The sequence below is a fragment of the Poecile atricapillus genome, unplaced genomic scaffold (assembly GCF_030490865.1).
Source record: "Poecile atricapillus isolate bPoeAtr1 unplaced genomic scaffold, bPoeAtr1.hap1 scaffold_337, whole genome shotgun sequence".
NCBI classification, from domain to species: Eukaryota; Metazoa; Chordata; class Aves; order Passeriformes; family Paridae; genus Poecile; species Poecile atricapillus.
The window spans coordinates 1-24,863 of NW_026709134.1; the positions used below are offsets into that span (position 1 = coordinate 1).

At 62.7% G+C, this 24,863-nt stretch overlaps 1 protein-coding gene and 1 long non-coding RNA gene across 2 annotated transcripts in view; both read left to right on the forward strand.

Annotated features, from left to right (window-relative positions):
- The first annotated feature begins 305 nt into the window (after positions 1-305).
- The window catches only part of LOC131574471 (sodium/potassium-transporting ATPase subunit alpha-2), a 29,975-nt gene continuing 5,417 nt past the window's right edge, over positions 306-24,863 (forward strand). Inside the window, exons 1-20 of the mRNA XM_058828940.1 lie at positions 306-411; positions 528-632; positions 1,845-1,904; positions 2,694-2,897; positions 4,631-4,744; positions 4,818-4,952; positions 6,684-6,801; positions 6,873-7,141; positions 7,583-7,781; positions 9,634-9,743; positions 9,827-9,961; positions 12,073-12,262; positions 13,425-13,600; positions 14,859-14,995; positions 16,348-16,498; positions 17,852-18,020; positions 18,544-18,698; positions 20,992-21,115; positions 23,416-23,561; positions 24,652-24,782. Coding sequence (XP_058684923.1) covers positions 361-411; positions 528-632; positions 1,845-1,904; positions 2,694-2,897; positions 4,631-4,744; positions 4,818-4,952; positions 6,684-6,801; positions 6,873-7,141; positions 7,583-7,781; positions 9,634-9,743; positions 9,827-9,961; positions 12,073-12,262; positions 13,425-13,600; positions 14,859-14,995; positions 16,348-16,498; positions 17,852-18,020; positions 18,544-18,698; positions 20,992-21,115; positions 23,416-23,561; positions 24,652-24,782 — 2,879 coding nt within the window. The 5' untranslated portion in view covers positions 306-360. The remainder of the gene's footprint in view (positions 412-527; positions 633-1,844; positions 1,905-2,693; positions 2,898-4,630; positions 4,745-4,817; positions 4,953-6,683; positions 6,802-6,872; positions 7,142-7,582; positions 7,782-9,633; positions 9,744-9,826; positions 9,962-12,072; positions 12,263-13,424; positions 13,601-14,858; positions 14,996-16,347; positions 16,499-17,851; positions 18,021-18,543; positions 18,699-20,991; positions 21,116-23,415; positions 23,562-24,651; positions 24,783-24,863) is intronic.
- Positions 15,169-15,342, forward strand: LOC131574472 (uncharacterized). Its single transcript, XR_009276513.1, has 3 exons — positions 15,169-15,193; positions 15,233-15,274; positions 15,306-15,342. It is a non-coding gene; the product is annotated as an uncharacterized LOC131574472 (long non-coding RNA).

A 24,863-nucleotide genomic window follows, 5' to 3' on the forward strand; every position in this document is an offset into this window, starting at 1 on the left:
TGCCACAGGGCCACTTTGGTGACCCCTCGTGGCCACAGTGACCCCCCCCATGGCCACAGGGCCACTTTGGTGACCCCCCCTGGCCACAGTGACCCCCCCCCATGGCCACAGGGCCACTTTGGTGACCCCTCGTGGCCACAGTGACCCCCCCATGACCACAGGGCCACTTTGGTGACCACCCCACGGCCACAAGGCCATCGGTCACCGTGACTCCCCCAATGACTTCAATGTCACCCTGATGACCACAACAACCCCCCCGCCCCCCCCCCCAGTGACCCCGCTGACCCCCCCGTGCCCCCCCCGCCGTGCCCCCCCCGCCCACGGCCGCCCGGTGCCCGCCGCCCCCTCCCCACGCCGACGATGCCGGTGGCCACGGTGACGCCGGTGCTGGCCGTGACCTCCACGCCCATGGTAATGGCCCCTGGCCCGGGGCTGGCAGGGGGGGCGGGGGTGGCACTGGGGGGGTCGGGGGGGGGTCACCTGCCCGCCGGGGGGGTCCCCGTGCCCACCCGGGGGTGTCCCCGCAGGCCGGCCGTGAGTACTCGCCCGCGGCCACCACGTCCGAGAATGGCGGCGGGAAGAGGAAGCAGAAGGAGAAGGAGCTGGACGAGCTCAAGAAGGAGGTGAACCTGGTGAGTGGGGACATGGGGACAGGGATGGGGGGACAGGGACAGGGGGACAGGGACAGGGACAGGGGGACAGGGACAGGGACAGGGGGACAGGGACAGGGGGACATGGAAAGGGACAGGGGGACAGGGACAGGGACAGGGGGACAGGGACAGGGGGACATGGAAAGGGACAGGGGGACAGGGAAAGGGACAGGGGGACAGGGACAGGGGGACAGGGACAGGGGGACAGGGACAGGGGGACAAGGAAAGGGACAGGGGGACAGGGACAGGGGGACAGAGACAGGGGGACAGGGACAGGGGGGGGGACATGGGTGACATAGGGGACATGGGGGACATGGGGATGGTGGCCATGTCATTGCATCCATGGGGACATGGGGGACAGGGACAGGGACAGGGGGACACTGGGGACATGAGGGACATGGGACCATGGGGATGGTGGCCATGTCATTGCATCCATGGGGACATGGGGGACAGGGACAGGGGGACAGGGACAGGGGGACAGGGACAGGGGGACATGGGGGACATGGGGGACATCGGGGACATGAGGGACATGGGACCATGGGGATGGTGGCCATGTCATTGCATCCACGGGGACATGAGTGACATGGGGACATGAGACACATGAGGGATGTGGGACGGTGGGGACAGTGGCCATGCCACCGTGGCTGGGGGACGTGGGGGACATGAGTCATATGGGTGACACGGGACTGTGGGGACAGGTGGCCATGCCACCCCATTCAGGGGACGTGGGTGGAGTGGGACCATGGGGACATGGGGACAGCTGAACAGGTCACCCCAGACGAGGTGACACAGTGACACGGGTGACATGGGACTCCGGGGACAGCTGGCTGTGTCATCCCATCCAGAGGGACACGGTGACATGGGTGACATGGGGACACGCCACCCTGCTGGGGTGACTTGGGGTCATGGGGACAGCTGGCCATGTCACCCAGCTGAGGTGACACGGTGACAGCGTAACGTGGGGGATGTGGGACTCTGGGGACACGGCTGTGCCGTGCCACCCCATCGAGGGGGACACGGGTGACATGGGGCACAGTGGCCACACCGGCCTGGCTGGGGGGACACACGTGACGTGGGTGACCAGGGGACAGCTGGCCACCCCCTCTGGATGGGGAGCACGGGTGACAGGGGACGGTGGGGACAGCGCCACCCTGGCTGAGGGACACGGTGACAGGGGTGACATTTGTCCCTCAGGATGACCACAAACTGTCCCTGGATGAGCTGGGCAGGAAGTACCAGGTGGACCTGTCCCGGGTGAGATGTCCCCTTGTCCCCATGTCCCCGTGTCCCTGTGTCCTCACGTCCCTCTACCCCATGCTCCCCTTCACCCCCATGTCCCCAATGTCCCCAATGTCCCCAGTGTCCCCAATGTCCTCAATGTCCCCTGCTTGTGTCCCCTGTACCCAATGTCCCCAGTGTCCCCTGCCCATATCCTCATCACCCCCAATGTCCCCAATGTCCCCAATGTCCCCTGTCCATGTCCCCAATGTCCCCTGTCCATGTCCCCAATGTCCCCAGTGTCCCCAATGTCCCCAATGTCTCCAATGTCCCCAGTGTCCCCTGTCCATGTCCCCAGTGTCCCCTGTCCGTGTCCCCAGTGTCCCCAGTGTCCCCAGTGTCCCCAATGTCCCCAATGTCCCCAATGCCCCCAGTGTCCCCTGTCCATGTCCCCAGTGTCCCCTGTCCGTGTCCCCAATGTCCCCAATGCCCCCAGTGTCCCCAATGTCCCCAATGTCTCCAATGTCCCCAGTGCCCCCAGTGTCCCCTGTCCATGTCCCCAGTGTCCCCTGTCCGTGTCCCCAATGTCCCCAGTGTCCCCAATGTCCTCAATGTCCCCAATGTCTCCAATGTCCCCAGTGTCCCCAGTGTCCCCTGTCCATGTCCCCAGTGTCCCCTGTCCGTGTCCCCAATGTCCCCAGTGTCCCCAATGTCCTCAATGTCCCCAATGTCTCCAATGTCCCCAGTGTCCCCACGCCCTGCCCCTGCCCCCCGTCCCCCCTATGCCCCCACGGTGTCCCCGGTGTCACCGTGTCCCCTGTGCAGGGCCTGACCAACGCGCGGGCGGCCGAGATCCTGGTGCAGGACGGTCCCAACGCGCTGACGCCCCCTCCCACCACCCCCGAGTGGGTGAAGTTCTGCCGGCAGCTCTTCGGGGGCTTCTCCATCCTGCTCTGGATCGGCGCCATCCTCTGCTTCCTGGCCTACGGCATCCAGGCTGCCATGGAGGACGAGCCCGCCAACGACAACGTGAGGGGACACGGGGACACGGGGACACGGGGGACATGGGGACATGGGCATGGGGACATGGGCATGGGGGACATGGGGGACATGGGGACATGGGGACATGGGGACACGGGGACATGGGGACATGGGCATGGGGGACACGGGGACATGGGGACACGGGGACATGGGGACACGGGGACATGGGGGACATGGGGGACATGGGCATGGGGACATGGGGACATGGGGGACATGGGGACACGGGGACATGGGGGACATGGGGACATAGGGACATGGGGACATGGGGACATGGGGGACATGGGCATGGGGGACATGGGCATGGGGGACATGGGGGAACATGAGGGGGACATGGGGACACGGGGACATGGGGACATGGGGACATGGGGACATGGGGACATGGGGACATGGTGGACATGGGGGGCATGGGGGACACGGGGACATGGGGGGCATGGGGGCACGGGGGACATGGGGACATGGGGACATGGGCATGGGGGACATGGGGGGACTGGGGGACATGGGGACATGGGGGGCATGGGGGACATGGGGGACATGGGGACATGGGGGACATGGGGACACGGGGGACATGGGGACATGGGGACAGGGGGGACATGGGCATGGGGACACAGGGACATGGGCATGGGGACGTGGGCATGGGGACACTGGGGGACATGGGGACATGGGGACATGGGCATGGGGGACATGGGGGACATGGGGACATGGGGGGCATGGGGGACATGGGCATGGGGGACGTGGGGACATGGGGACATGGGGACACAGGGACATGGGGACATGGAAACATGGGGACATGGGGACATAGAGACACGGGGGACGTGGGGGACATGGGGACACGGGGACATGGGGGACATGGGCATGGGGGACATGGGGGACATGGGGGGCATGGGGGGCATGGGGGACATGGGGGACATGGGGGCATGGGGACATGGGGGACATGGGGACACGGGGACACAGGGGACATGGGGACACGGGGGACATGGGGACATGGGGACATGGGGACACGGGGGACATGGGGGACATGGGGACATGGGGACATGGGGGACATCGGGACACGGGGACACGGGGACATTGGGGACATGGGGACATGGGGGGCATGGGGGAACATGAGGGGGACATGGGGGGCATGGGGACATGGGGACACGGGGACATGGGGACACGGGGACATGGGGACACGGGGACATGGGGACATGGGGACATGGGGGGCATGGGGGACATGGGGACACGGGGACATTGGGGACATGGGGACATGGGGGGCATGGGGGAACATGAGGGGGACATGGGGGACATGGGGACATGGGGGACATAGGGGGCATGGGGGACACGGGGACACAGGGACACGGGGGAATAGGGGACATGGGGGATGTGGGAAGAGCTTGGGTGTCATGGGGACAGGGACATCGAGGGGGGTGGGGACATCACGGGGACAGGGGTGTGATGGGGACAGGGACATCGAGGGAGGCACAGGCACTGGTGCGGGGGGACAGGTGCCATGAGGACGGTGGCACTGGGGACAGTGCTGTGGGGACAGTGGCATTAAGGGTGGCACAAACTGGTGGCCCCCTGTCCCCTCTGCGCCCCGTGCCAGCTCCCGAGGGTCCCTGGGGGATGTCACCTCACCCTGGCTGGCACTCAGGGTGTCCCCTGCCTGTCACCCTGCCCCGAGGGTCCCTGGGGGGGTCCCACGGTGCCCCTCCCGGTGCTGAGGTTCCCCCCCTCCTCACCAGCTGTACTTGGGGGTGGTCCTGGCCGCCGTCGTCATCGTCACCGGTTGCTTCTCCTACTACCAAGAGGCCAAGAGCTCCAAGATCATGGACTCCTTCAAGAACATGGTGCCCCAGGTGGGCAGCGGGGGCGCAGCCGGGGGGGTCCCGGGGGGGTGGGCACCCCCTGAGGTGCCCGGTGCTCCCCCAGCAAGCGCTGGTGATCCGCGAGGGCGAGAAGATCCAGATCAACGCCGAGAACGTCGTGGTCGGGGACCTGGTGGAGGTGAAGGGAGGGGACAGGGTGCCCGCGGACATGAGGATCATCTCCTCCCATGGCTGCAAGGTGGGCACTGGGGGGCACAGGGGACATTGGGGACATTGGGGACATCGGGTGGGGACAGGGTGCCCGCGGACATGAGGATCATCTCCTCCCACGGCTGCAAGGTGGGCACCGGGGGACACAGGGGGGCACAGGGGGGCACAGGGGACACTGGGGACATTGGAGACATTGGGAGGGGACAGGGTGCCCGCAGACATGAGGATCATCTCCTCCCACGGGGGCACAGGGGGGCACAGGGGGACATTGGGGACATTGGGTGGGGACAGGGTGCCCGCGGACATGAGGATCATCTCCTCCCACGGCTGCAAGGTGGGCACTGGGGGGCACAGGGGGACATTGGGGACACTGGGGACATTGGGGACATTGGGTGGGGACAGGGTACCCACGGACATGAGGATCATCTCCTCCCATGGCTGCAAGGTGGGCACTGGGGGACACAGGGGACACTGGGGACACTGGGGACATTGGGGACATTGGGGACATTGGGGACATTGGGTGGGGACAGGGTGCCCGTGGACATGAGGATCATCTCCTCCCATGGCTGCAAGGTGGGCACTGGGGGACACAGGGGGGCACTGGGGGGCACAGGGGGGCACAGGGGGACATTGGGGACACTGGGTGGGGACAGGGTGCCCGTGGACATGAGGACCCTCTCCTCTCACGCCTGCAAGGTGGGCACTGGGGGGCACAGGGGGGACATTGGGGACATTGGGGATATTGGGGACACTGGGTGGGGACAGGGTGCCTGTGGACATGAGGATCATCTCCTCCCACGGGGGCACAGGGGGACATTGGGGACATTGGGGACATCGGGTGGGGACAGGGTGATCATCTCTGAGGGGGGCACGAGGGGCACCCCCATTTCCCACCCAGTCCCACCCCTACACACCCGTCCCTCCCGCACACCTTCATTCCATCTGTTCCCACCTGAACCCACCCATATCCCCCAATCCCACCCACACCCCTCATTTCCACCCCATAACCACCCAATCCCACCCAATTCCCACTGAATCCCCCAAATCTCCCCCATTTCCACCCATTCCTACTTTTATCCCCCCAATTCCCACCCAATCCCCCGTGTGCCCACCCATTCCCACCCAATCCCCAAACCCACCCACACCCCCGTACCCCAATTCCCACTGAATCCCCCAATTCTCCCCAATTCCCACTGAATCCCCCAATTCTCCCCCATTTCCACCTATTCCTACTTTTATCCCCCCAATTCCCACCCAATCCCCCGTGTGCCCACCCATTCCCACCCAATCCCCAATTCCCACCCACACCCCCTGTACCCCAATTCCCACCCAATCCCCAATTCCCACCCACACCCCTGTACCCCAATTCCCACCCAATCCCCAATCCCACCCACGCCCCCGTACCCCAATTCCCATTGAATCCCCCAATTCTCCCCAATTCCCACTGAATCCCCCAATTCTCCCCAATTTCCACTGAATCCCCCAATTCTCCCCAATTCCCCCCCAATCCCCCCATGTGCCCACCCATTCCCACCCAATCCCCAATTCCCACCCACACCCCCTGTACCCCAATTCCCACCCAATCCCCAATTCCCACCCGCACCCCCTGTACCCCAATTCCCACCCAATCCCCAATTCCCACCCACACCCCTGTACCCCAATTCCCACCCAATCCCCAAACCCACCCACACCCCCGTAGCCCAATTCCCACCCAATTCCCCCCCAATCCCCCCTCTGCGCCCCCCGTTTCCCCCCCAAGGTGGACAATTCCTCGCTGACGGGGGAGTCGGAGCCGCAGACGCGCTCCCCGGAGTTCACGCACGAGAACCCCCTGGAGACGCGCAACATCTGCTTCTTCTCCACCAACTGCGTGGAAGGTGGGCACCCAGCGTCCCCCCTCCGCCCCGGCCGTGTCCCTGGGCTCTTTGTCACCCTCGTGTCACCCCAGGGACCGCGCGGGGCATCGTCATCTCCACCGGGGACCGGACGGTGATGGGCAGGATCGCGTCGCTGGCCTCGGGGCTGGAGGTGGGGCGGACGCCCATCGCGATGGAGATCGAGCACTTCATCCGCCTCATCACCGGCGTGGCCGTGTTCCTCGGCCTCTCCTTCTTCATCCTCTCCCTCATCCTCGGCTACACCTGGCTGGAGGCCGTCATCTTCCTCATCGGCATCATCGTGGCCAATGTGCCCGAGGGGCTGCTGGCCACCGTCACGGTGAGGGGCTGGAAGCACTGGGAGGGAACTGGGAGGGAACTGGGAGGGCACTGGGAGGGAAATGCAGGGCAGTGGGGGCACTGTCGGGGGTGCTCCACCATCATCTTCCTCATGGGCATCATCATGGCTAGCATGCCCCAGGGGCTGCTGGCCACCGCCACGGTGGGAGGGGGCACTGGAAGGGGGATATGGGGCACTGGGCTCAGTTTTGGGGTGCTGTGGGGGGCCCACAGGCCCCACACCGGGGGTCCCACCCCCCGTGACACCCCGGGGTGCCCCCCAGGTGTGCCTGACCCTGATGACCAGGTGATCTCCAGGTGGGGGTCTGGGCATTGAGGGCGCACATTGTGGGGGTTCTGGTGCCAGTTTTGGGGTCCGGGGTATTTTGTGCACCCCAAACCGGGGGTCCCACCCCCCGTGACACCCCGGGGTGCCCCCCAGGTGTGCCTGACCCTGACTGCCAAGCGCATGGCGCGGAAGAACTGCCTGGTGAAGAACCTGGAGGCCGTGGAGACTCTGGGCTCCACCTCCACCATCTGCTCGGACAAGACGGGGACGCTGACCCAGAACCGCATGACCGTGGCCCACATGTGGTTCGACAACCAGATCCACGAGGCCGACACCACCGAGGACCAGTCGGGTGCGTGGGGGGCACCCCAAAATTCCCAGTGCCCCCAGCACCCCAATCCTGTGAAACAACAATGCCCTGGGACCTCAGTATCCAAACCCCCTGGAACCCCGATTCCCTGGAACCCAAATCCCCTGGAACCCCGACCCCTGACACCCCAATCCCCTGGAACCCCAATCCCTGGAACCCCGACCCCCGACACCCCAATCCCTGGAACCCCAATCCCTGGAACCCCGACCCCCGACACCCCAATCCTCTGGAACCCCAATCCCTGGAACCCCAATCCTCTGGAACCCAAATCCCTGGAACCCCAAACCCCCAACACCCCAATCCCTGGAACCCCAATCCCCTGGAATTCTGACCCCCCAATACCCCAATCCCTGGAACCCCAAATCCCTGGAACCCCAAACCCCCAACACCCCAATCCCTGGAACCCCAATCCCTGGAACCCCAATCCCCTGGAACCCCAATCCCTGGAACTCAAACCCCCAACACCCCAATCCCTGGAACTCCAATCCCTGGAACCCCGACCCCCGACACCCCAATCCCTGGAACCCAAACCCCCAATACCCCAAACCCTGGAACCCCAATCCCTGGAACCCCAATCCTCTGGAACCCCAATCCCTGGAACTCCAATCCCTGGAACCCCAGTCCCCCGACACTTCAGTCTCCTGGAGCTCCAATCCCCTGGAATCCTGTTCCCTCGCCATCCTGGTGGTCAGTGGGTGACACCAGAGTGGTCAGTGGGTGACACCTGGATGGTCAGTGGGTGACACCAGGGTGGGCAGTGGGTGACACCAGGGCGGTCAATGGGTGACATCAGAGTGGTCAGTGGGTGACACTGGTGGTCTGTGGGTGACACCAGGGTGATCAGTGGGTGACATCAGGGTGGTCAATGGGTGACACCAGAGTGGTCAATGAGTGACGCTGGTGACACCAGAGTGGTCAGTGGGTGACTCTGGTGACACCAGGGCGGTCAATGGGTGACTCTGGTGACACCAGAGTGGTCAGTGGGTGACACCAGTGGTCAGTGGGTGACATCAGGGTGGTCAATGGGTGACTCTCGTGACACCAGGGTGGTCACTGGGTGACACCAGAGTGGTCAGTGGGTGACACCAGGGCAGTCAGTGGGTGACTCTGGTGACACCAGGGTGGTCAATGGGTGACTCTGGTGGCACCAGGGGGTCAGTGAGTGACACCAGGGCGGTCAGTGGGTGACACTGGTGACACCAGGGGGGTCAGTGGGTGACACTGGTGACACCAGGGTGGTCAATGGGTGGCCCTGGTGACACCAGAGTGGTCAGTGGGTGACACCAGGGTGGTCAATGGGTGACACCAGGGTGGTCAATGGGTGACTCTGGTGACACCAGGGTGGTCAGTGGGTGACACTGGTGACATCAGGGTGGTCAGTGGGTGACACCAGGGTGGTCAATGGGTGACACCAGGGTGGTCAGTGGGTGACTCTGGTGGCACCAGGGGGGTCAGTGGGTGACTCTGGTGACACCAGGGTGGTCAGTGGGTGACACTGGTGACACCAGGGGGGTCAGTGAGTGACACCAGGGCGGTCAATGGGTGACGCTGGTGACACCAGGGTGGTCAGTGGGTGACACTGATGACATCAGGGGAGTCAGTGGGTGACACCAGAGTGGTCAATGGGTGACACCAGGGTGGTCAATGGGTGACTCTGGTGACACCAGAGTGGTCAGTGAGTGACACCAGGGCGGTCAATGGGTGACGCTGGTGACACCAGGGTGGTCAGTGGGTGACACCAGGGTGGTCAATGGGTGGCCCTGGTGACACCAGGGCGGTCAGTGGGTGGCCCTGGTGACACCAGGGGTGCCCTGACAGTGGCCGATGTCCCCAGGTGCCACCTTCGACAAGCGCTCGCCCACGTGGGCGGCCCTGGCGCGCATCGCGGGGCTCTGTAACCGCGCCGTCTTCAAGCCGGGCCAGGAGAACATCTCCATCTCCAAGGTCAGGAGAGGTCCCCAAGGCCCCGGGGGAGGGGACACGGCCCCCCCGAGCCCCCGGTGACACCACGGTGTCCCCACCCGCAGCGGGACACGGCCGGGGACGCCTCGGAGTCGGCGCTGCTCAAGTGCATCCAACTGTCCTGCGGCTCCGTCAAGAGAATGCGCGACCGCAACCCCAAAGTCACCGAGATCCCCTTCAACTCCACCAACAAGTACCAGGTGCTGGGACGGGGCACTGGGGGTACTGGGAGCACTGGGATGGGGCACTGGGGGCACTGGGAGCACTGGGAGCACTGGGATGGGGCACTGGGGGCACTGGGAGCACTGGGATGGGGCACTGGGGGCACTGGGAGCACTGGGATGGGGCACTGGGGGTACTGGGAGCACTGGGATGGGGCACTGGGGGCACCGGGATGGGGCACTGGGGGCACTGGGACAGGGCACTAGGAGCACTGGGGGCACTGGCATGGGGCACTGGGAGCACTGGGAGCACTGGGATGGGGCACTGGGGGTACTGGGAGCACTGGGATGGGGCACTGGGGGTACTGGGATGGGGCACTGGGGGTACTGGAGGCACTGGGATGGGGCACTGGGAGCACTGGGGGCACTGGGATGGGGCACTGGGAGCACTGGGATGGGGCACTGGGGGCACTGGGGTTACTGGGATGGGGCACTGGGATGGGGCACTGGGAGTACTGGGAGCACTGGGAGAACTGGGAGCACTGGGGTGGGGCACTGGGGGCACTGGGGGCACTGGGATGGGGCACTGGGGGTACTGGGAGCACTGGGAGCACTGGGAGAACTGGGAGCACTGGGATGGGGCACTGGGAGCACTGGGATGGGGCACTGGGATGGGGCACTGGGGGTACTGGGAGCACTGGGAGCACTGGGAGAACTGGGAGCACTGGGATGGGGCACTGGGAGCACTGGGATGGGGCACTGGGGGCACTGGGGGCACTGGGATGGGGCACTGGGGGCACTGGGGGCACTGGGAGCACTGGGAGCACTGGGGGCACTGGGGGCACTGGGATGGGGCACTGGGGGCACTGGGATGGGGCACTGGGAGCAGTGGGAGCACTGGGGAGTGTGTGTGTGTGACCCTGGGGTGACACTGGACAGCGTGCGTGTGACACCGGGCAGTGTGTGGGTGACACGGGTGACACTGATGGGTGACACCAGTGACTCTGGGAAGGGTGGGTGACACTGGGCAGTGTGTGGGTGACACCGGTGACACTGGCGGGTGACACCAGTGACTCTGGGAAGGGTGGGTGACACTGGGCAGTGTGTGGGTGACACCAGTGACACTGATGGGTGACACTGGTGGGTGACACTGGTGACACCAGGTAGTGTGTGGGTGACACAGGTGACACCAATGAGTGACACCGATGGGTGACACTGGTGACACTGGGAAGCGTGTGGCTGACACAGGTGACACCGATGGGTGACACGAATGGGTGACACTGATGGGTGACACTGGGAAGTGTGTGGGTGACACTGGTGACACTGATGGGTGACACCGATGGGTGACACCGAACAGCGTGTGAGTGCCACGGGTGACACTGATGGGTGACACCAATGGGTGCCACGGATTGGTGACACTGGGCAACGTGTGGGTGACACCGGGCAGCATGTGGGTGACACGGGTGACACCAATGAGTGACACCGATGGGTGACACTGGTGACACTGGGAAGTGTGTGGCTGACACAGGTGACACCGCTGGGTGACACCAATGGGTGACACCGGGCAGCGTGTGGGTGACACCAATGGGTGACACCGGGCAGTGTGTGGGTGCCACGGGTGACACCAATGGGTGACACGAATGGGTGACACTGATGGGTGACACTGGGAAGCGTGTGGGTGACACTGGTGACACCGATGGGTGACACCGATGGGTGACACCGAACAGCGTGTGAGTGCCATGGGTGACACTGATGGGTGACACCAATAGGTGACACCGGGCAGCGTGTGTGTGACACCGGGCAGCGTGTGGGTGACACTGGTGACACCGATGGGTGACACCAATGGGTGACACCGGGCAGCGTGTGGGTGACACTGGGAAGCATGTGGGTGACACCGGTGACACCGACGGGTGACACTGATGGGTGACACCGATGGGTGACACTGATGGGTGACACCGGGCAGCGTGTGGGTGCCATGGGTGACACTGATGGGTGACACCAATGGGTGCCACGGATTGGTGACACCGGGCAGCGTGTGTGTGACACTGGGAAGCATGTGGGTGACACCAGTGACACCGACGGGTGGCACTGATGGGTGCCACCGATGGGTGCCACCGGTCAGCGTGTGACACCCCTGTCCCCGTGTCCAGCTGTCCATCCACGAGCGCGAGGACGACCCCCAGGGTCACCTGCTGGTGATGAAGGGAGCCCCCGAGCGCATCCTGGACCGCTGCTCCCGCATCCTCCTGCAGGGCCAGGAGCAGCCGCTGGACCAGGAGATGCGCGAGGCCTTCCAGAACGCCTACCTGGAGCTGGGGGGGCTCGGGGAGAGGGTCCTGGGTACGCCCGGGGGGTCCTGGGGGGTCCTGAGGGGGATTTGGGGGTCTGGAAGGAGATCCGAAGGGGATCTGGGGGAGAAGACCCTAGATAAGGACATTGAAGAATCTTCCAGAAGGCCTACCTGGAGCTGGGGGGGCTCGGGGAGAGGGTCCTGGGTATGCCCTGGGGGGTCCTGAGGGGGAATTTGGGGGTCCCCGGGGGGATTTGGGGGTCCCCGGGGTACTGGAAGGGGGTCCTGAGGAGGTCTCTTGGGGGATTTGGGGGTCCCCGGGGGGATTTGGGGGTCTGGAAGGAGATCCAGAGGGGATTTAGGGGAGAAGACCCTGGATAAGAACATGGAAGAATCTTCCAGAACGCCTACCTGGAGCTGGGGGGGCTCGGGGAGAGGGTCCTGGGTACGCCCGGGGGGTCATGGGGGGTCCTGAGGGGGTCCAGGAGGGATTTGGGGGTCCCCGGGGGGATTTTGGGGAGCAGCACCTGCACGAGGAGAAGAAGGAGTCACTCCGAGCCCTTACCTGGAGCTGGGGTGGGGCTCGGGGTCGGGTCCTGAGGAATCCTGGGTACACCTGGGGGGGTCCTGGGTACACCTGGGGGGGTCCTGGGTACACCTGGAGGGGTCCTGGTGGTCCCTGCGGGTGTCCGGGTGGTCCCTGGGGGTGTCCTGGTAGTCCCTGGGGGTGTCCTGGTGGTCCCTGGGGGAGTCCTGGTGGTCCCTGCGGGGGTCCGGGTGGTCCCCGGGGGGGGTCCTGGTGGTCCCTGGGGCGTGTCCGGGTGGGTCCTGGGGGAGTCCTGGTGGTCCCTGGGGGTGTCCGGGTGGTCCCTGGGGGTGTCCTGGTAGTCCCTGGGGCGTGTCCGGGTGGGTCCTGGGGGAGTCCTGGTGGTCCCTGGGGGTGTTCTGGTGGTCCCTGCGGGGGTCCTGGTGGTCCCTGCGGGGGTCCGGGTGGTCCCTGGGGGGTGTCCTGGTGGTCCCTGGAGGAGTCCTGGTGGTCCCTGGGGGTGTCCTGGTGGTCCCTGCGGGGGTCCGGGTGGTCCCTGGGGGTGTCCTGGTGGTTCCTGGGGGTGTCCGCGGGGTCCCTGGGGGTGTCCTGGTGGTCCCTGGGGGTGTCCGGGTGGTCTCTGGGGGTGTCCGCGGGGTCTCAGGGTCCCCTGGCGGTGTCCCCAGGGTTCTGTCACCTGTACCTGCCCCCGGACAAGTTTCCCCGCGGGTTCCGCTTCGACGCGGACGAGGTGAATTTCCCCACGAGCGACCTTTGCTTCGTGGGGCTCATGTCCATGATCGACCCCCCCCGCGCCGCCGTGCCCGACGCCGTCGGCAAGTGCCGGAGCGCCGGCATCAAGGTGGGACCCCCGCTCTGCACCCCAAAACCCCCGGGACCCCACTCGAGCCCCCCAAAATCCCCCCTGAGTCTACCCGGACCCCAATCCCCCTGCCCCGGGACCCCAAAACCCACCCAGACCCCACCCGGGACCCCAAACCCCTCCCCTGGAGCCCACCCGGGACCCCAAAACCCCCGGGACCCCACCCAGGACCCCAAACCCCTCCCCTGGAGCCCACCAGGGACCCCAAAACCCCCGGGACCCCACCCAGGACCCCAAGCCCCCCCCGAGCCCACCTGGGACCCCAAAACCCCCGGGACCCCACTCGAGCCCCAAAATCTCCCCTGAGTCTACCCGGACCCCAACCCCCTGCCCCGGGACTCCAAAACCCACCCAGACCCCACCCGGGACCCCAAACCCCTCCCCTGGAGCCCACCCCGGACCCCAAAACCCCCGGGACCCCACCCAGGACCCCAAGCCCCCCCCGAGCCCACCTGGGACCCCAAAACCCCCGGGACCCCACTCGAGCCCCCCCAAATCCCCCCTGAGTCTACCCGGACCCCAACCCCCCTGCCCCGGGACTCCAAAACCCCCCTGATCCCGCATGGAACCCCAAAACACCCCCTGAGCCCACCCAGGACCCCAAACCCCTCCCCCAGGTGTCCCCCAGGTGTCCCCAGGTGTCCCCCAGGTGTCCCTCGGGTGTCCCCAGGTGTCCCCCAGGTGTTCCCCAGGTGTCCCCCAGGTGTTCCCCAGGTGTCCCCCAGGTGTCCCAGGTGTCCCCCAGGTGTTCCCCAGGTGTCCCCCAGGTGTCCCTCGGGTGTCCCCAGGTGTCCCCAGGTGTCCCCCAGGTGTCCCCCAGGTGTCCCCCAGGTGTCCCCCGGCTGCACCCAGGTGTCCCCAGGTGTCCCCCAGGTGTCCCCAGGTGTCCCCCAGGTGTCCCCCGGCTGTACCCAGGTGTCCCCAGGTGTCCCCAGGTGTCCCCCAGGTGTCCCTCGGGTGTCCCTCGGGTGTCCCCCAGGTGTCCCAGGTGTCCCCCAGGTGTCCCCAGGTGTCCCTCGGGTGTCCCCAGGTGTCCCAGGTGTCCCCCAGGTGTCCCCCAGGTGTCCCTCGGGTGTCCCTCGGGTGTCCCCCAGGTGCCCCAGGTGTCCCTCGGGTGTCCCCAGGTGTCCCAGGTGTCCCCCAGGTGTCCCTCGGGTGTCCCCCAGGTGTCCCCCAGGTGTCCCAGGTGTCCCCCAGGTGTCCCCCAGGTGCTGACGGTGCCCCCGGTGCCCCCCAGGTGATCATGGTGACCGGGGACCACCCGATCACGGCCAAGGCCATCGCCAAAGGCGTCGGGATCATCTCTGAGGGCAACGAGACCGTGGAGGACATCGCGGCCCGGCTCAACATCCCCGTCAGCCAGGTGAACCCCAGGTGAGCCAGAGGAACCCCAGGTGAGCCAGGGGAACCCCAGGTGAGCCAGAGGAACCCCAGGTGAGCCAGAGGAACCCCAGGTGAGCCAGAGAACCCCAGGTGAGCCAGAGAAACCCCAGGTGAGCCAGGGGAACCCCAGGTGAGCCAGAGAACCCCAGGTGAGCCAGAGAAACCCCAGGTGAGCCAGAGGAACCCCAGGTGAGCCAGGGGAACCCCAGGTGAGCCAGAGAACCCCAGGTGAGCCCCAGGTGAGCCCCAGGTGAGCCAGAGGAACCCCAGGTGAGCCAGGGGAACCCCAGGTGAGCCCCAGGTGAGCCCCAGGTGAGCCAGAGGAACCCCAGGTGAGCCAGAGAACCCCAGGTGAGCCAGAGAACCCCAGGTGAGCCCCAGGTGAGCCCCAGGTGAGCCAGAGGAACCCCAGGTGAGCCAGAGAACCCCAGGTGAGCCAGAGAACCCCAGGTGAGCCAGAGAAACCCCAGGTGAGCCTCAGGTGAACCCCAGGTGAGCCAGGGGAACCCCAGGTGAGCCCCAGGTGAGCCAGAGGAACCCCAGGTGAGCCAGAGGGACCCCAGGTGAGCCCCAGGTGAGCCAGAGGAACCCCAGGTGAGCCAGGTGAGCCCCAGGTGAGCCAGAGGAACCCCAGGTGAGCCAGGGGAACCCCAGGTGAGCCTCAGGTGAGCCCCAGGGGAGCCAGGACAACCCCAGGTGAGCCAGAGGAACCCCAGGTGAACCCCAGGTGAGCCAGAGGAACCCCAGGTGAACCCCAGGTGAGCCAGAGGAACCCCAGGTGAGCCCCAGGTGAACCCCAGGTGAGCCAGGGAACCCCAGGGGAACCCCAGGGGAGCCCCAGGTGAGCCAGAGGAACCCCAGGTGAGCCAGGGGAGCCCCAGGTGAGCCAGGGGAACCCCAGGTGAGCCTCAGGTGAGTCCCAGGTGAGCCAGGACAACCCCAGGTGAGCCAGAGGAACCCCAGGTGAGCCTCAGGTGAGCCCCAGGTGAGCCCCAGGTGAGCCAGAGAACCCCAGGTGAGCCTCAGGTGAGTCTCAGGTGAGACTGGGGAACCCCAGGTCAGCCAGATGGGGGAAATTGATGGGATTTGGGAGTCCCGGGGGGGGGTTCCAGTAATTTTGGGGTGCTGGAGCAGATTTTGGGGTTGTGACCTCCCCGTGACCCCTCAGGGAGGCCAAGGCGTGCGTGGTGCACGGCTCGGACCTGAAGGACACGGGATGGGAGCAGCTGGGGAGGGGATCTGGGGGGATCCAGCGGGGAGCCTGGGGATGATCCCGGGGATTTGGGGATCCTGGGGGGTCTTCTGAGGAGTTTTGGGGTTGTGACCTCCCCGTGACCCCTCAGGGAGGCCAAGGCGTGTGTGGTGCACGGCTCGGACCTGAAGGACATGAGCTCGGAGCAGCTGGATGAGATCCTGCGCAACCACACCGAGATCGTCTTCGCCCGCACGTCCCCCCAGCAGAAACTCATCATCGTCGAGGGCTGCCAGAGACAGGTGACACCGCCCTGTCCCTGTCACCTGTGTCACCTGTGTCACCCGTGTCAGCTGTGTCACCTGTGTCATCTGTGTCACCCGTGTCACCTGTGTCACCCGTGTCACCTGTGTCACCCATGTCACCCATGTCACCTGTGTCACCTGTCACCTGTGTCACCTGTGTCACCCGTGTCACCTGTGTTACCTGTCACCTGTGTCACCCGTGTCACCCGTGTCACCTGTGTCACCTGTGTCACCTGTGTCACCCGTGTTACCTGTGTCACCTGTCACCTGTGTCACCCGTGTTACCTGTGTCACCTGTCACCTGTGTCACCTGTGTCACCCGTGTCACCCATGTCACCTGTGTCACCCGTGTCACCCGTGTTACCTGTGTCACCCATGTTACCTGTGTCACCCGTGTCACCCGTGTCACCTGTGTCACCTGTGTCACCCGTGTCACCCGTGTCACCTGTGTCACCTGTGTCACCCGTGTCACCCGTGTCACCCGTTACCTGTGTCACCCATGTCACCCGTGTCACCTGTGTCACCCATGTCACCTGTGTCACCCATGTCACCTGTGTTACCTGTCACCTGTGTCACCTGTGTCACCCATGTCACCTGTGTCACCCGTGTCACCCGTGTTACCTGTGTCACCCGTGTCACCCGTGTCACCTGTGTCACCCGTGTCACCCGTGTCACCCGTGTTACCTGTGTCACCCGTGTCACCCGTGTCACCCGTGTCACCCGTGTTACCTGTGTCACCCATGTCACCCATGTCACCTGTGTCACCTGTGTCGCCTGTCTCCATATCCCCTTATTCCAATATCCCTTCTCCTTTGTCCTGTTTCCTGTCACCTGTCCTTTGTCACCTGTCCCCTGTCATCCCTGTCCCTTGCTGCTCCCAGTCCCATGTCCCACGGTGTCCCCAAACCCACGACCCCTGGTATTGCCATCCTCATGTCCCACGGTGTCCCCACCCCTCTGTCCCACGGTGTCCCCATCCTCACGTCCATGGTGTCCCCAAGCCCATGTCCCCTGGGATTGCCACACCCCACAGTGTCCCAAACCATGTCCCTGTCCCTTTGCCCTGTGATGTCCCCCCTGGTGCCCAGTGTCCCCAGTGTCCCCCAGTGATCCCAATGTCCCCCAACATCCCCAGTGTCCCCCAATGTCCCCAGTGTCCCCACTGCCCCCAGTGACCTTAATGTCCTCAGTGCCCCCAATGTCCCCAATGTCCCAATACCGCCAATGTCCCCAATGTCCCCAATGTCCCCAGTGCCCCCAATGTCCCCAATGTCCCCAATGTCCCCAATACCCCCAATGTCCCAATACTCCCAATACACCCAATGTCCCCAATGTCCCCAACATCCCCAGGGTGCCATCGTGGCGGTGACGGGTGACGGCGTCAACGACTCCCCGGCGCTGAAGAAGGCGGACATCGGGATCGCCATGGGCATCGCCGGCTCCGACGTGTCCAAGCAGGCGGCTGACATGATCCTGCTGGACGACAACTTCGCCTCCATCGTCACCGGCGTCGAGGAAGGTCGGGGACAGACACAGGGGTTTGGGGACATTGGGGACATTGGGGGTATTGGGGATGTTGGAGGAATTGGGGGAATTAAGGGCAGTGGAGTTGTTGGAGAATTTGGGGATATTGGGGACTTTGGGGACATCGGGGACATTGGGGCATGGAGGACATTGGGGACTTTGGGGACTTTGGGGATATTAAGGATATTGAGGACATCGGGGACATTTGGGACACTGGGGACATTGGGGGATTGGGGACATTGAGGACATTGGGGATACTGGGGATACTGGGGACATTTGGGTTATTTGGGACATTGGAGACACTGGGGACATTTGGGACATTTGGGATATTTGGGATATTGGGAGCATTGCAGACATTGGGGACATCAGGGACATCGAGGACATTTGGGACATTGGGGACACTGGGGTCACTGAGGACATTTGGGACATTGGGGACATTGGGGACATTTGGGATATTTGGGATTTTGGGGGAATTGGCGGCACTGGGGATTTTTGGGGTCACCGCTGTCCCCTCGCAGGCCGCCTGATCTTCGATAACCTGAAGAAGTCGATCGCCTACACGCTGACCAGCAACATCCCCGAGATCACCCCGTTCCTGCTCTTCATCATCGCCAACATCCCGCTGCCCCTGGGCACCGTCACCATCCTCTGCATCGACCTGGGCACCGACATGGTGAGTGATGGCCCCAAAGCCATCCCAAATCCATCCCAAATCCATCCCAGATCCATCCCAGATCCATCCCAGATCCATCCCAGGGACACCAAATCCATCCCAGGACAACCAAATCCATCCCAAAGACACCAAATCCATCCCAGGGACACCAAATCCATCCCAAACCCATCCCAGGGACACCAAATCCATCCCAGGGACACCAAATCCATCCCAGGGATCCCAAATCCATCCCAAATCCATCCCAAATCCATCCCAAATCCATCCCAGGGACACCAAATCCATCCCAGGGACACCAAATTCATCCCAGGGACACCAAATCCATCCCAAATCCATCCCAAATCCATCCCAAATCCATCCCAGGGACACCAAATCCATCCCAAATCCATCCCAGGGACACCAAATCCATCCCAAATCCATCCCAAATCCATCCCAAATCCATCCCAAATCCATCCCAAATCCATCCCAAATCCATCCCAGGGACACCAAATCCATCCCAAATCCATCCCAGGGACACCAAATCCATCCCAAATCCATCCCAAATCCATCCCAGGGATCCCAAATCCATCCCAGATCCATCCCAAATCCATCCCAGATCCATCCCAGGGACACCAAATCCATCCCAGGGATCCCAAATCCATCCCAAATCCATCCCAAATCCATCCCAGATCCATCCCAAATCCATCCCAAATCCATCCCAGGGACACCAAATCCATCCCAGGGATCCCAAATCCATCCCAAAGACACCCCAAATCCATCCCAGATCCATCCCAGATCCATCCCAAATCCATCCCAAATCCATCCCAGGGACACCCCAAATCCATCCCAAATCCATCCCAGATCCATCCCAGATCCATCCCAGGGACACCAAATCCATCCCAGGGATCCCAAATCCATCCCAAATCCATCCCAGATCCATCCCAAATCCATCCCAAATCCATCCCAAATCCATCCCAGGGACACCAAATCCATCCCAGATCCATCCCAAATCCATCCCAAATCCATCCCAAATCCATCCCAAATCCATTCCAAATCCATCCCAAATCTATCCCAAATCCATCCCAAATCCATCCCAAATCCATTCCAAATCCATCCCAAATCCATCCCAATTCAATCCCAAATCCATCTCAAATCCATCCCAAATCCATCCCAGGGACACCAAATCCGTCCCAGGGACACCAAATCCCGTCCCAAATCCATCCCAAAGACACCCCAAATCCATCCCAGGGACACCAAATCCATCCCAAATCCATCCCAGGGATCCCAAATCCATCCCAAATCCATCCCAAATCCATCCCAAATCCCGTCCCAGGGATCCCAAATCCATCCCAAATCCATCCCAAATCCATCCCAAATCCATCCCAAATCCATCCCAGGGATCCCAAATCCATCCCAAATCCATCCCAAATCCATCCCAAATCCATCCCAAATCCATCCCAAATCCATCCCAAATCCATCCCAAATCCATCCCAAATCCATCCCAAATCCACCGCAGAGATCCATCCCAGGGATCCCAAATCCATCCCAAATCCATCCCAAATCCATCCCAAATCCATCCCAAATCCATCCCAAATCCATCCCAAATCCACCGCAGAGATCCATCCCAGGGATCCCAAATCCATCCCAAATCCATCCCAAATCCATCCCAAATCCATCCCAGGGATCCCAAATCCACCGCAGAGATCCCAAATCCTCCTGCCCCTGGGTGCTGCCACCATCCCATGACGTGTGACAGTGGGTGCCACCCGGCTGTCATTGGGTGCCACCAGGGTGACACTGAGTGCCACCAGGGTGTCATTGGGTGCCACCCGGCTGTCATTGGGTGCCACCAGGGTGACGATGGGTGACAGGGAGGTGACACTGTGTGACTCAGGGCGACGGTAGAGTGGCAGGCAGTGACACAGGGGTGACACTGGGGTGCCATGGGGTGACATTGGGTGGCACGGGCATGTCACAGGCTGGCAGTGGGTGACAGCGGGTGACACAGGGGTATCACCATCAAGGGGTGACATTGGGGTGACATCGGGTGCCACGGGTGTGACGCTGGGTGATGCTGGGTGACACAGGGGTATCACTAGGTCACAGTGGGATGACATTGGGGTGACATCGGGTGCCGCGGGTGTGACGCTGGGTGACGCTGGGTGACACAGGGGTATCACTAGGTCACAGTGGGATGACATTGGGGTGACATCGGGTGCCGCGGGTGTGACGCTGGGTGACGCTGGGTGACTTTGAATGGCAGAGGGTGACAGCAGGTGACACGAGGTGACACTGGGTGACACCGCTGTCCCCTCAGGTCCCCGCCATCTCGCTGGCCTACGAGGCGGCCGAGAGCGACATCATGAAACGGCAACCGCGGAACCCCCGCAGCGACAAACTGGTCAACGAGCGGCTGATCAGCATGGCCTACGGCCAGATCGGTCAGTGGTCACTCAGGGGTCACTCAGGGGTCACTCAGGGGTCACTCAGGGTCACTCAGGGGTCACTCAGGGTCATCAGCATGGCCTACGGCCAGATCGGTCAGTGGTCACCCAGGAGTCACCCAGGGGTCACTCAGGGGTCACTCAGGGTCACTCAGGGGTCACTCAGGGTCATCAGCATGGCCTACGGCCAGATCGGTCAGTGGTCACCCAGGGGTCACTCAGGGGTCACTCAGGGGTCACTCAGGGTCACTCAGGGTCATCAGCATGGCCTACGGCCAGATCGGTCAGTGGTCACCCAGGGGTCACTCAGGGGTCACTCAGGGGTCACTCGGGATCACTCAGGGGTCACTCAGGGTCATCAGCATGGCCTACGGCCAGATCGGTCAGTGGTCACCCAGGGGTCACTCAGGGGTCACTCAGGGGTCACTCAGGGGTCACTCAGGGTCACTCAGGGTCATCAGCATGGCCTACGGCCAGATCGGTCAGTGGTCACCCAGGGGTCACTCAGGGGTCACTCAGGGTCACTCGGGGTCACCCAGGGGTCACTCAGGGGTCACTCAGGGTCATCAGCATGGCCTACAGCCAGATCGGTCAGTGGTCACCCAGGGGTCACTCAGGGTCACTCAGGGGTCACTCAGGGGTCACTCAGGGTCACTCAGGGGTCACTCAGGGGTCACTCAGGGGTCACTCAGGGTCACTCAGGGTCACTCACGGTCACTCAGGGTCACTCAGGGGTCACTCAGGGTCACTCAGGGTCACTCAGGGGTCACTCAGGGGTCACTCAGGGTCACTCAGGGGTCACTCAGGGGTCACTCAGGGTCACTCAGGGTCACTCAGGGGTCACTCAGGGGTCACTCAGGGTCACTCAGGGTCACTCAGGGGTCACTCAGGGGTCACTCAGGGTCACTCAGGGGTCACTCAGGGGTCACTCAGGGTCACTCAGGGTCACTCAGGGTCACTCACGGTCACTCAGGGTCACTCAGGGGTCACTCAGGGTCACTCAGGGTCACTCAGGGGTCACTCAGGGGTCACTCAGGGTCACTCAGGGGTCACTCAGGGGTCACTCAGGGTCACTCAGGGTCACTCAGGGTCACTCAGGACCATCAGCATGGCCTACAGCCAGATCGGTCAGTGCAGGGTCATGGAGTGATCCCAAATCCAAGGATGCTGGTCCTTGGATGCTGATCCCAATCCCATGGCTCTGATCCTGATCCCCATCCCGATCCCATTCCCGATCCCATGGCTCTGATCCCATTCCCGATCCCATGGCTCTGATCCCGATCCCATGGCTCTGATCCCATTCCCGATCCCATGGCTCTGATCCCGATCCCATGGCTCTGATCCCCATCCTGATCCCATTCCCGATCCCATGGCTCTGATCCCATTCCCGATCCCATGGCTCTGATCCCGATCCCATGGCTCTGATCCCATTCCCGATCCCATGGCTCTGATCCCGATCCCATGGCTCTGATCCCCATCCTGATCCCATTCCCGATCCCATGGCTCTGATCCCATTCCTGATCCCGCAGGGATGATCCAGGCTCTGGGTGGGTTCTTCACGTACTTTGTGATCCAATCCCATGGCTCTGATCCCATTCCTGATCCCATGGCTCTGATCCCATTCCCAATTCCATGGCTCTGATCCCTATCCCATGGCTCTGATCCCGATCCCATGGCTCTGATCCAGATCCTGATCCCATGGCTTTGATCCCATTCCCAATCCCATGGCTTTGATCCCGATCCCATGGCTCTGATCCCGATCCCATGGCTCTGATCCCATTCCCGATCCCATGGCTCTGATCCCGATCCCATGGCTCTGATCCCCATCCTGATCCCATTCCCGATCCCATGGCTCTGATCCCATTCCTGATCCCGCAGGGATGATCCAGGCTCTGGGTGGGTTCTTCACGTACTTTGTGATCCAATCCCATGGCTCTGATCCCATTCCTGATCCCATGGCTTTGATCCCATTCCCAATCCCATGGCTCTGATCCCGATCCCATGGCTCTGATCCCATTCCCGATCCCATGGCTCTGATCCCAATCCCATGGCTCTGATCCCGATCCCATGGCTCTGATCCTGATCCCATGGCTCTGATCCTGATCCCATGGCTCTGATCCCGATCCCATGGCTCTGATCCTGATCCCATGGCTCTGATCCTGATCCCATGGCTCTGATCCCGATCCCATGGCTCTGATCCTGATCCCATGGCTCTGATCCCGATCCCATGGCTCTGATCCTGATCCCATGGCTCTGATCCCATTCCTGATCCCATGGCTCTGATCCCGATCCCGCAGGGATGATCCAGGCTCTGGGCGGGTTCTTCACCTACTTTGTGATCCTGGCGGAGAACGGTTTCCTGCCGGGGACGCTGCTGGGGATCCGCCTGGCCTGGGACGATCGCTCCAAGAACGACCTGGAGGATTCCTACGGACAGGAGTGGGTGAGGGACCCCGAAACTGCCCCTGCACAGCCCTTACACAGCCCTTACACACCTGTTACACAGCCCTTCCACACCCCTTACACAGCCCTTACACACCTGTTACATAGCCCTTACACAGCCCTTACACACCTGTTACACACCCCTTACACAGCCCTTACACACCTGTTACACAGCCCTTACACAGCCCTTACACAGCCCTTACACACCCCTTACACACCCTTTACACAGCCCTTACACAGCCCTTACACACCTGTTACACAGCCCTTACACAGCCCTTACACAGCCCTTACACACCCTTTACACAGCCCTTACACAGCCCTTACACACCTGTTACACAGCCCTTACACACCCCTTACACAGCCCTTACACACCCCTTACATACCTGTTACACACTCGTTACACACTCCTTACACACCCTTTACACACCCTTTACACACCCCTTACACACCCCAGTTACACCCCAGTTACACCCCAGTTACACACCAGTCACACCCCAGTTACACACCAGTTACACACCCATTACACCCCAGTCACACCCCAGTTACACCCCAGTTACACCCCAGTTACACACCAGTCACACCCCAGTTACACACCAGTTACACACCCGTTACACCCCAGTCACACCCCAGTTACACCCCAGTTACACCCCAGTTACACCCCAGTTACATCCCAGTCACTCCCCAGTTACACCCCAGTTACTCCCCAGTCACACCCCAGTTACACACCCGTTACACCCCAGTTACACCCCAGTCACTCCCCAGTTACACCCCAGTCACACCCCAGTTACACCCCAGTTACACACCAGTTACACCCCAGTTACACCCCGGTCACACCCCAGTTACACCCCAGTTACACACCAGTTACACACCAGTTACACACCAGTTACACCCTACTTACACTCTGGTTACACACCAGTCACACACCCATTTCCATCCCATTTCCACTCTCATTTCCCCCCTGTTTACTCCCCGTTTACTCCCGGTTTCCTCCCCGTTTCCTCCCTGTTTACTCCCGGTTTCCTCCCGGTTTACTCCTGGTTTCCTCCTGGTTTACTCCTGGTTTCCTCCCGGTTTCCTCCTGCTGGTGGCAGACGTACGAGCAGCGCAAGGTGGTGGAGTTCACGTGTCACACCGCGTTCTTCGCCAGCATCGTGGTGGTGCAGTGGGCGGATCTGATCATCTGCAAGACCCGGCGCAACTCCGTCTTCCAGCAGGGCATGAAGTGAGGGAAAACACCCCAAAAATGCCCCAAAATGCCCCAAAACATCCCAAAATCACCCCAAAAACATCCAAAACACCCCAA